Source organism: Elephas maximus, chromosome 20, assembly GCF_024166365.1.
Source record: "Elephas maximus indicus isolate mEleMax1 chromosome 20, mEleMax1 primary haplotype, whole genome shotgun sequence".
Classification (NCBI taxonomy): Eukaryota; Metazoa; Chordata; class Mammalia; order Proboscidea; family Elephantidae; genus Elephas; species Elephas maximus.
The window spans coordinates 61804710-61816187 of record NC_064838.1 but is presented as its reverse complement, the minus strand read 5'-3'; the positions used below and the strand labels follow the sequence as shown (position 1 = coordinate 61816187).

Below are 11478 nucleotides of genomic sequence, written 5' to 3'. Positions count from 1 at the left end.
CAGTGAGATGAAAAACGAACGTATCTACCCAGTGGTGTGCATGGCAAGAGAAGCCCAGCACCAGGGTTTTGTGGTGATACTGTTGTTTGGGGAAGCCCAGTCTCCACCCCCTTTCTCTGGTGACAACACCAGTTTTCCTTTGGACAACCACCTGTCTCCCACTTCAGCCTGTGTGGTTCAGGTGAGGCCGGCTCTGCACCTTGGTTCCAGGGGTGGCAACGTTAGAGGCAGTCCCCAGGACTTCTGGCCAGCACTGCAGAGAAGAGCCCTCTTTGTCCACACAGGTAGCCTGTAAGGCTGGGTAGCACCTCACCGCAGTGGAGGGTTTAATCACAAAGGTGTGGGCAGGGTGTGTAGAGCCTTGAGGGAAAGTGCAGCAACCCCGTGCTAGCTAGCCACGGTGCAGGGCCAGAAGAGAGGGCAGATTCTGCGCCCCAGGAGGAGAGAGTCTTGTAGAGGACTCTGCCTTGTGCGACGGACAGAGGTGAGAGTCTTCAGGGTTTACCGAGACTAGAAGACAGGACAGGTGGAGCTGGTGGTCAAGGCAAAGTGGGAAGAAATGAGGTGGGCGCCTTGAAGCCACAGTGGCCTTTATTCTAAATAGCCGTTGAATAAAAGCCACCAGGGAGGGGTTTTGATCAGAAGTGAGCGGTCTGATTTTCCTTTTGGGAAGACCCTTGATCCAGGGTGGAGAAATAGACTGTATGTCAGGTCAAAAGCGGAAGCAGAAAGAACACTTAGGAAACTGTCCTGTAGGACATGTGGTGGTCTAGGCTATGGAGGAGGCAGAAGTGGTGGGCTTCAGACTCAGACACAAGGCAAAGGTGGCCACAGTGGTGAGCAGTCTATGACCTTGGCTACTCGGCTTCTCTGAGCCTCGGCGTCCTCGTGCAAACGGGGATCATCACCCAACACGGCGGTGTCTGACGAGCATAGTAGTGAGGAGCATTGTTTTTAGCCAGATCTGGGTCCAGATCCCAGGTCCGGCAGGTTAAAACAAAAACCAAAACAAACCCATTGCCATCAAGTCGATTCCAGCTCATAGCGATCCTGCAAGACAGAGTAGAAATGCCACCCGAAGTTTCCAAAGAGCACCTGGTGGATTTGAACTACTGACTTTTTGGTTAGCAGCTGTAGCACTTAACCACTATGCCTCCAGGGTTTCTGGTCTGGCAGGTACTGGCTTGTGAAATCCCAGGTCTGGCAGGTACTGGCTGTGTGACCCTATGCCAGGCGGTTAACGATACGCTGTAGCATTGATTCAGCAATTGCTATTTGTTAATCAATGGAACCTTCCCCAGACTCCGTTGCCATGGAGTCTATTCCGACTCACAGCGACCCTATAGACTAAGATACTACTATTACTCCCGTTTACAGGGAAGGGAACAGTAGCGCTGAGAGCGCCAGTCATCTGTCCGAGATCCCAGTGGTGGATGTGGAGCCCAGGATTCTCTAACCACCACTCGACCCTAACTTTTCGAGGCCTAAAACTGGGAGAATAGTGACACTTCCCTGGTTGTTGAATTCCCCGGAGGATTCAGGAAGAGGCCTGGCACGTAGTAGGTGCTTGTTAAATTACTAGTATTACAACTATTATTATTATATTCTTTGTGTTTCCCTGAGTTTTTGCAGCGAGCAGACATCACTTGGACAAATCTTTTAGATTAGGCAAACCGCAGGGGTCGGAGGCCAGGAGGTTGTCAGGGGCGTGGCCCAGAGGGGGCGGAACCAGGAGGCCAGGGGCGGGGCCTGAGCGACGGGCGGGGCGGGGCCGGCTGCGCATGCTCGGTGCGTCCACCCCGCCCCGCCCCGCCCACTCGCGGCTGGACCGCGGCGGGCGGCCGGGGCGCAGAGCAGGGCCGGGCTGGGCGAGCGCACGGCCATGGCCCCGTGGCTGCAGCTCTGCTCTGTCTTCTTCACCGTCAACGCCTGCCTCAACGGCTCGCAGCTGGCCGTGGCCGCGGGCGGCTCGGGCCGCGCTCGGGGCGCCGACACCTGCGGCTGGAGGGTAAGGCGCGGGCGGGCTCCTCGCCGTCTCCAAACTCGCCGGGGCGCACGGGGGCGGCGGCGCGGGGCGGAGCGGCGCGCACAGGTGCTCCGGGGCAGGGAGCTGGGGCCCCGGGCTGCTCGGCTCCGGCTCTGCGGCCGGGCCGGGTCCCCACCGCTCCTCCCGCCCTCTCTCCCTCCTGGGGCGAGCGTCCGCTGGCCCCGGCCCGGGTGAAAGGGGCCGCCTGACCCCGGCTTTGTGTTGCTAATGAGGCGCGGCTGCCGGCCCAGGTCCTACTCCCGGAGGGCGGGCGGGCGGGCGGGGGCGGCTGGTGGAGGGGGAGGGTGCCCCAACCTTTGTTCCCGGCCCGGGACCACCTCCGGCCCCGGGCTGGGATCCCCGGAGCTGTCCAGACGGGGAGCGCTGTTTAGTGGGGCGAGGGTCCTCTTCCGAACCTCCGGTCCGCGGCTCTGCAAAGGCCCGGGGTGGTCGAGGACGGGACCCTCTTTCGGGATCGCTTTGTTCCTTCTCTGCTGGGGCCGTCTTACCCCACTTGCAGCCCACCACCCCGGACTCCTGCCTTGCTGAGAAGCTTGGCTTCCCGCTCAGCCCTTGGTCTAGCGAATGGTCTCACGGATGACACTCTTCCCGCAACCACGGCCAAAGAGCGGCCTGAGTTTGTCGCCTCGGTCAGGACCCCGAGATGAGACTTGGGAAGACGCCAGGCTTCCTACGCCGGGCTTGGAGCCTTTTCCCTGGAACCACGCGCCTCTTTGATGTCCGGCTGTAGAGGATGGGGGGACGGGGGGACGGCTGTAGAGGATGGGGGGACAGTGTGCGCAGGTATGCTAGTCCCCTCCCCTCGGATCCCCGCCTGGGCGCCTCCTGGGGCTTGGGTGACCCCAGTACCTGGAGACTCCATCCATCTGCTGCCCTCCTGGCACGGCGTCGGATTCTCCGGGCCTTCATCCTTGGGGAGAGGACCAGGGCTTTGCACTCAGGCAGCCACAGAATCTCTGCTCTGCTAGGGGGCTGCCCCGAGCCTCAGTTTCTTTATCTGGAAAATGAGAGGAAATGGGAATTTCCTAGTTTCCCCAGCACTACTGTGCCAAGGGATGGGTATGGGGTAGTTAGCTTCCACCACGCTGTCCCACAACTTCTGGCATGCTCTAAACAGTCTGAGCATGGTGCAGGCCTAGGACATGCCTCTCCTTAGGGGCCCTGGCTGCTACCTCCAGCCCACTTGTTGCTCATTCAGAGAGAGACAGTGCAGAAAACCAGGTGTGAGCCAGGCAGCTGGGTGGGTGTTGTTGTTAAAGTCTGCATGTCTTCAGACTCCATAGCTGCACACGCAGGACTCACCTCCCGCCACATAATGAAGATAACCTTAGGCTCAGTCACTCTGTCCCATTTGAGTAAAACATCGCATTGTTTTGCTTGGTCCCATTTTAGTCAAACATCACTGATCTTTTTTTTTTTTTTAATATAAACCTAAAAAAACCAAACCCATTGTGGACGAGTAGAACTGCCCTATAAGGTTTCCAAGGAGTACCTGGTGGATTCAAACTGCCGACCTTTTGGTTAGCATCCATAGCTCTTAACCACTATGCCACCAGAGTTTTAATGTAGATACCAAATTTTCCCCAGTTTTTAGATAGTTTTCCTTAAAGCATGTTGACTTCTTGATTCTGCTAAATTTTTTAAAATCTAGACTGATGTTGGCTCTTGAACAGCAGCAACAGCATCACAGACATTTTATTCTGAGTTTTCATGTGACGGCATGGGCGGATCAGTCCAATTTGCTGTTTTCTGCGTTTGCCTTGGTGACCTCATAAGCCAGTGGTGACCTCATGAGTCAGTGCATAGCGCTGGTGAAAGTTTTAATGCTGTGGTTATAGTTGAGCCCAGAGGACCCGAGTGGGTTTTGCTGTCTCCGTCTGTGGGAATGTGCTATACCCCAAACCTGTGCGCACACACACCCCTCCTCCACTGTGCCACAGTTCGTGGTGGCCCTGCCCCAGTTGTCTGGCACTTTTGCAACTACCTCCTGTCCCCCACCACAGCCCCCATTTGGGGGTGCACCTTTCCAACTGCTCCTGCTTTGGCTTCACCAATCCATGCCTCAAGCCGTCTCCTTTCTGGATGAGCGTGGAAGCCTCCAGACCATCTCCCAGATTCCAGACTCTTCCTAGCCCCACCCATGGCTCCTTCCTTCCTGGAATTGCCTTTCGGTGCATCTGATGGAGCCACCAGCTTTCCCTGATCCAGCTCTCCCACGCACCTCACTCACCCACCTTTCCAGCCTCAGTGCCTGTCCTTCCCACCGTCTCTTAACTTCTGAAGCTACCAGAGCTTTACAAGCACTTTTCTGTCCTCTTGGGGGTGCCTTTTTCTGCCCTGAGAGCCCCTGCTGGGTCTAAGGGTCAGCTCAGCCTCCTTATGGGATGCCTCCCTGAATGCCTTCTTCACATTCTCATGCAGTTCTCGCACTGTGGTTCTCAGCAGACTGCATCATCTGTATCTGTTCACATATGTATCTAACTGAACCTGATCTTAACCTCAGAGCCTGGAGCCCTGTAAATCTTAGCTGAACCCAGTTAGTTCCTGGCAGCCTTCCTGCAACATCCTCTACTAAGTGGTAGATTTTAAGAAGTGGGAGGAGGGATCAGAGCACCAAGCTCCAGTATTCCTCTCTGTCCTGGGCCTTTGCATATACTTTGTCTGCCTGTGTTCCTTCTCTACACCATTGACATCTCCTCAGCCTCCTCTCTCAGTCCCAGCATTTCTTCTGCAGAAAGCTATCTCTGCCCCCACCTTCACAGGTCAGGTCTCCCAGAAGTTGCTGGCCAGTAAGTACTGGGGTACAGCAGCCTGGGCATTTGATTTTTGTCTGGGTTCCCTACCAGGCTGCGCTCCATGAGGATAGGAACAGTTGACTAAGAAATACTCTTTTCCCCAATGCTGTTATGCAGGACCTGTGCTGCTTGATAATACAGTGTGTATGTGTACTCCAAGCACCTAGCATGTGCCTTGCACATAATAGGTGCTGTGTGCATAGATGCTGGCCTTAGCCCTGAGGCTGCAAACAGTATAGAGTTGAAGCTCTAGGAACATGTAAGAGTGAGGGCTGATTATGTGTGATGCCAACAGGAGAGCACTTCCTGTGGGTCTGGGCCACACTCAGACCTGGGAGGGGGCCAGCAGGGTGCAGAAGTGAGTCCTGAAGGCCGGGCGGGATCTGGGTGCTGGAGAGGAGCTGAGTCAATGATCTCCAAGGAACACTTTCCAGGAACCTACGCCCCAGCAGGAATGAGTGTTTTCCAGGCCTTGCACAGTGCCTGCAGCCAGCTAGCCCTCACTGCTCTGCTCACAGGCCCTTGGGGCTGCTCTTGGAGGAGCCAGCCTGCTTTCAGTGGTCACTTTTCACAACCTCCCTGTTATTTAGCAGGGGCATTTAAGGGACAAAGACCATCTTGATCAGGGCTGAGGGTTTTAGAAATGAGTTGTGGGTGTACTTCCCCTACTGAAAAAAAAAAAACAAACAAAGCGCCTCAGGCTCTTGCCAGGTGAAGATGCTCTTTGAGTGGTAAATACTGTTTTCCCAAAGAGGCAACAGTTTGTAGGACTTCTCGAGAGGCAGACGTTCTTGATTACACCGGCTTTTAACGCATGCTTCTTAGTAGTGGAATGGTTTTGTTTGTGATGGGTGACTTTAATTATATCAGTCACTTGTGCTGAGGTTTTTCCCCTGCCCCTTCTGGTCCTGCTCATAGTTTGAGAAGCCTATTTTTGGAACATGGAGTCAGGAATCCACTGCCACAGGTTTCTATTTAATGGCTTTTCCTGCAGAGGGGGAGGAGGGGACATTTCTTGCCTCCCTACCTAAATGGGGTACCCATTCTGTGCTCTATTATCCCTGAAACCCAATTCCTACCCCAAAAAGCTGTCTCCTCTAGGAATTCAGGAAGCCAGGATGCTGGCATCATCTTTACAACGAAGTGCAAGTTTCCCATTTAAGGCAAATACTTCATCTCAAAAGGTAGAAAGGAATAGGGTGGTACTTGGAAAAAAAGAAGTTCCAGCTGGTTAGGATTTAGGTTCCTGATAAAAGTCCAATCCAAGAATTCTCCTTGGCTGTAGGCCCAGGCATGTTTATTTGATTCTGAATTGGAAGCGTTTTCATTCACTTGCAATTCATGGCTCCCAAACCCACATCTGGTCAGCCTGTCCTGGGGACATGTTGTCCATGTTACAGATACTCTCGTGCCCCTTACAAAATTCTCCGTTAAAAATTACTCGGCCCTGGTTAACACATTTTTCAGAGAGACGTTTTTAATATGAAGGGCTGTGCTTTCTTCCAGTCAGCTTTGGCTTGTTGATTAGGAACCCTCCTGGCCCATGTTCATCTCTCTTGAGCAGCCCTCCCTTCTCTTCCCACATTAATTTATCCACCCACCCACCCACCCACGCACCCACCCATCCACCCACCTACCCATCCATCCATCCATCAATCCATGTGACCCCTGAGACCCTGCTGTGCGTGGGTCCTCCTGCTGATTATTACCTGGGGGGATAGAGCTGAGTAAATGAGACCAGCAACTACACTTGCTGAACTTCTGTCTGTCATGCCTTTTCCTTCCAAACTAAAGTTCTCAAAGTGAAATCCAGGGGCCTTCAGTGTTAGAACTGCCTGGGGAGTTTGTTAAAATGCAGATTCAAGGCCAGTGGGACCAGAGTGGGAGTGAGGTCAGGCCCAGGAATCAGCATTTAAATGAATTCCTCTGAGGATTCTGATGCTTTCTTAAGGTTGGCACCCACTGCTTTAGGGGACAGGGCTTCTGAGTGGGAGAGGGGGGAGAGAAGCCACATCTTAAACATTTAGAATCAGAGTTGGCTTTAAATTACTTAGCTGGGTTTAGAGAGAAACATGGAGATTTGTCAGAGCCATGACCAATGGAAGCGGTCTGGCTGGGGAGCAGCCGGGCAGGGCCCCCCGTCTGGGTGGGGTGTCTCTGGCCAGGGGTTGAAGAGGAATGGGACTTGACGCCTCACTGGGTTCCTCCCCAGAACAGCTGGTTTTGTCTGGAGCACGGTCTCAGGAAGGAGTAGGGCAGCATCCAAACCAGATTCTCAGTGGTTCAAACCTTACAGATGGCTTCCCTGCATAGGAAAAATGGCTAACGCTTTTTCAAGTCTTTATTTTGAGTATTTTTCATGCCTCATTTGGCCTAAAATGTGTTGGGTTCTTTTTTTTTTTTAAAGCTTCCAAATCTCTCTTTTCCCCAGATTTGTCTCTGAGCTTTTCACATACAGTGCCCCCAGCAGATGTTTGCTGGCGCTGGGGCCGCCCCATCACCAACTTTATTGTCTCTTTTCCTTCCCCACTGCCTTCTGCTCCTCCCTCTGATGGCTGGGCTTTTAGGCTTCTGGAAACTTGTGCTCCTGTCCTCAGTGAGAAAAGACCGGTAAAGATGACAGCCTTGGGAACTCTATGAGGCAGTTCTACTCTGTCCTATAAGGTCACTATGAGTTGAAACTGATTGGACGGCACCCAGCAACAACAAGAGTATGGGGTGTGGTGGGGGCTTAGGCCCCCCAGAAGCTGGACAGCCTGGTGTGGGGGCAGCGCCCTCAGAGCAGAGCTCTCTCCTGCCACCCTGCCTTGGCTGCCAGAGACCTTTCCCACTTCACTTCTTCCCCAAACTCCCCCTGGGAGCTGTCTGTGCTGGTGCCTGGTCTCCAGTGAGCTGGACTTGCAGGCCAGTGGGAGGCATTGTCCTTCTGGGAAGTGTTTGTCTCCAAACATTCTGAATGGGCCTGACACACGATTAGGTGACTGATGGCCCCGAAACACACATTGTCTCCTCCGAAACACACATTGTCTCCTCCGGGGCCCGGGGCCTTTGAAGCTCTTCCCGGTGGGAAGTAAAGAGACTATTTGCTCTGTTAAAATGCCTTGGTATTTCCTCTGTTTAACCACAGGCCACTTCCCCTCTGCCACTCTAAACCCGGCAGGGCCACTGGCTGATTGAAAAGACACAAGCCCCGGAGTGATCACATCCTATTGAAACAGATAGTCTTACTGCAGATTAAAGCCAGGGCAAGTCTCTAAGAAGGAAACAGATCGCAGGGGGAACGTTTGAGATGGCTCCTTATCTTGCTCAAAATTTGATCTGTTGACATAATTCACACTTGAATTACTGAGTTCATAATGGGTACTTTTGTTATATCTTTTAAAAAAGGAAGCCTGAACTTACTAAACCAGTGTGTGTTTTATCTACATGTGACAGGTTAAAGGGATTCGATCAATTCAGTTTCTCATTGTGTGAGTTGGAAAACCTCAGCACCTGGGAAGAGTGTGACGTCTGTTCAGGGAAAACCATACTTGGGTTATCCTCCGCTTAAAAGAGTCTGTCTCCGTGGTCTCATTTGCTCAGAAGTCCAAGTAAGGAGTTTGTAGCTTAAATAACACCAAGAGTATCTCTGGGGAGACTGTCCCTCATGGCTTCCCAAGTGGTCTCTCAAAAAAAGCTGTAATTAATAACACCAGGCAGGAAACTAAAAGTCGAACAATTAAAAAAAAAAATACGTAAGTAATAGAGACTGAAAATTTAAACTCCATCCGAACCCTGTTTTTGTGAAGGGACCTAAAAAGGGAATAAGTGCAGTCGGTCTCCAAAGGAACTTGTTATTTCACGTTTGCAACTCCATTGTTCAAAGTATCCACGATAAAAAACAGCTTCCCCTTTCTTTGGTTCCTTGTTTGGAAATGTGGGGGGAAGGTGGATGTAGCTAATTAAGGCTACAACATTTAAAGAGGAGACTTAATAGGTACCAGCTGTCTTCAACAAATCACTGGGTGGATGACAGAATAAAGATGTGATGTGAACACACAAGTAATTCTCTTCTAGAACGGAAGTCGGTCTGTAAGTTTTCTGATTTAATAGCGTAAATGAAAGCTATGTTTACTGTACATGTTTAAGAAGCATATGTTTTGTAGTAAACTTAATAGTAAAGGGTGGCTGGTTCCTTAAGACTTGAAAGATCGATAGATGACAAGCATTATTGGAAGTTTAATAAATTTTGATCATACTTCATTGTGAAGCAGATATAATAGGCAGTCATTAAAATTACAACATTGTAGAGAAACTTGCTCGGACCTTATCAGAAATTCCATTTAAAATTGGAGCAGCAACTTTGACAAGAGACTAGGAATTGATAGTATTAATTAAAAAGTTTAGATTAGTATTTACATTTGATACTTAAAACGAATACTTCAGATGATTCCTTTTGAAATTATGAGGGTTAGGCTTTGAATATAGCTTTTTTTTTTTTTTTTAAGATTTAAAAAGCATTTTATTCCCTTAAAAACCAGGAGTCTGTTCTGTTTTGTCAGTTTTGTAGACCACCGCCCCCTCCCCCTTCACCAGTTGAATAGTAATCCTTTAAAAAATGCTGGCTGGGGCCCCAGACTTCTGTTCTGAGATGGACTGTGTCACTGGAGACTGGGAGGGTTGGTGGGGATAAAGGGAGCGTTTCCTTGAGCTGTTCTGGAACGAAGAGGTACATTTTCCTGAGACGGGCTATGTTGTTTAGAAACTCCTTTCCCTGTAATTTTCATCTGTCTAGGTGATTTCTGGTTTTACCTCACTTTTGCCTGAGGAAAATATAACACAGTGCAGGCCACATGTGGGAGCAGTGAGGTCCAGCAAGGTCCCTGTTGAGGGAGTTTATCTCCTCCCTCTCTGTTACAGTCACACAGGGTGGGGCAAGGCACCCGCATAGTTGGAATCCATTGTACCTGCTCAGTCTCTGAGGATCAAAAGGACTTATTTTGAATGAGAGGACAAGAGATGATTTTAGACCAACTACTCCGTGTCAAATCCTGGTGCTAGGTGGCCCCGGGAGAAGACACAGATGAGTGGGACCAGGCCCTGTCCTCAGTGGCTGTCCTCTGGTTGTGGATGCATGGCCAAGGAAGGAGGGACTCAGGTGACAAGGAGGGGCAAGAAAGGTTTTGAGTCCAAGGTGCAGAGAAGGCCCTGCCCTTTCTCCATATTTCTCTGATCCTCCTGGAGAAACATGAGCTGTGGTTCCTGCTGCTCCTCATTCTAGAACATTCTACCCTGTAGAGTTGCCCATGTGAGAAGCAGCTTGATGACAAGTGTCTGAGGTGCTGCTTGGCAGCCACCTTTGGAACTCTGGATTTCATTCCATGTTCCAGTTTCTAGTAACTCTGGCCCCTTGCTCTGCCTCAGTCTCCCCTGCTTTGAAGGAGCATCACCCTTTTCTGTGAGTCTTCTCCACACCACCCCCCTGCCTCCCTTTGTGAATTTTACCTATAGCACAAGCCTGAATTTAATAAAGTCAGATATGCCCTGTCACCCCTCAAGATGTAGAGAGAATGCGCCCAGCGGTTTTTGCAGTGACGCAATGAAGAGGAAAGAGATAGTTGACTTATTTATGAAGAAGTGTACTTTGAATGGTTCAGAGAATACATAGAGGAAGGCGTCAGGGTGGAGTGAAGAAGGCAGACCTCACCAAGGGGACTTTGAGCAGGGCCTTGCGAGTGGGGGAAACCAAGAGGTGAGGGGATAGTTTGGGCAAAAGATGTGGACTGAGCTGGAGGAGGGCAGCTCATGTGAGGGGGTGGAGACTAGGTAATGTGCCCTTGAATTGTGCCCAAGCATGTCCTGTCAGGAATGGTGAGGCCTGGATGGTTCTTCTAGCAGATGAATGGTTTGGTAAGAGAGACACTCAGCATGCGTTCATTCATTCCATGAAAATTTGGTGCTTTCTGTGTGACAGGCATGATTTCTGGAGCTTAGATTTTAGTAGAGGAGACCAATAAGATAGCAAAACGCCAGAATTGACCACCCTGTTTAAAATAGCAACATGCTCCTCACTCTGTCCTCTTTTCCTCACTGTTTTTCTTCAGAGAAACTTTGGATGTGCATAGTAATTCTTGTCCGTCCGTCTGTCCACCCCTATTGCAGGGTCAGCCCCTTTGAGGGGGGCAACCTTTGCCGTGAGCCGATTCCAACTCATAGTGACCCTACAGGACAGAATAAAACTGCCCCATAGGGCTTCCAAGGCAGTAATCTTTATGGAAGCAGACTGCCACATCTTTTTCCCATGGAGGGGCTGGTGGATTTGAACTGCCAACCTTTCAATTAGCAGCTGATCACTTTAACCCGTGTGCCATGAGGGCTCCTTTTTCAGCCCCCTGAAAACCAAGAAGCCAAACCTATTGCCGCCGAGTTGATTCTGACTCATAGCAACCCTGTAGGACAGAGTAGAACTGCCCCATAGGGCTTCCAAGGAGCGCCTGGTGGATTTGAACTGCCAGCTTTTTGGTTAGCAGCCATAGCTCTTAACCACAACGCCACCGGGGCTTTCACCTGCTTCATTTCCTGCTGCATCACTAGAACAGTCCTGGCACATAGTAGGTTCTCCATAGTAGTTTCTTGAATGGTGAAGTACTCTGCAGG

General features: G+C 51.0%; 1 protein-coding gene across 2 annotated transcripts in view; it reads left to right on the top strand.

The window, feature by feature from the left end:
• Nucleotides 1–1828: 1828 nt before the first annotated feature.
• IL17RD (interleukin 17 receptor D) overlaps nt 1829–11478 on the top strand; it is an 85740-nt gene continuing 76090 nt past the window's right edge. For both annotated transcript variants that reach the window (XM_049862269.1, XM_049862268.1), the window contains exon 1: nt 1829–2008. In XM_049862269.1, coding sequence (XP_049718226.1) covers nt 1883–2008 — 126 coding nt within the window. In that variant the 5' untranslated portion in view covers nt 1829–1882. The remainder of the gene's footprint in view (nt 2009–11478) is intronic.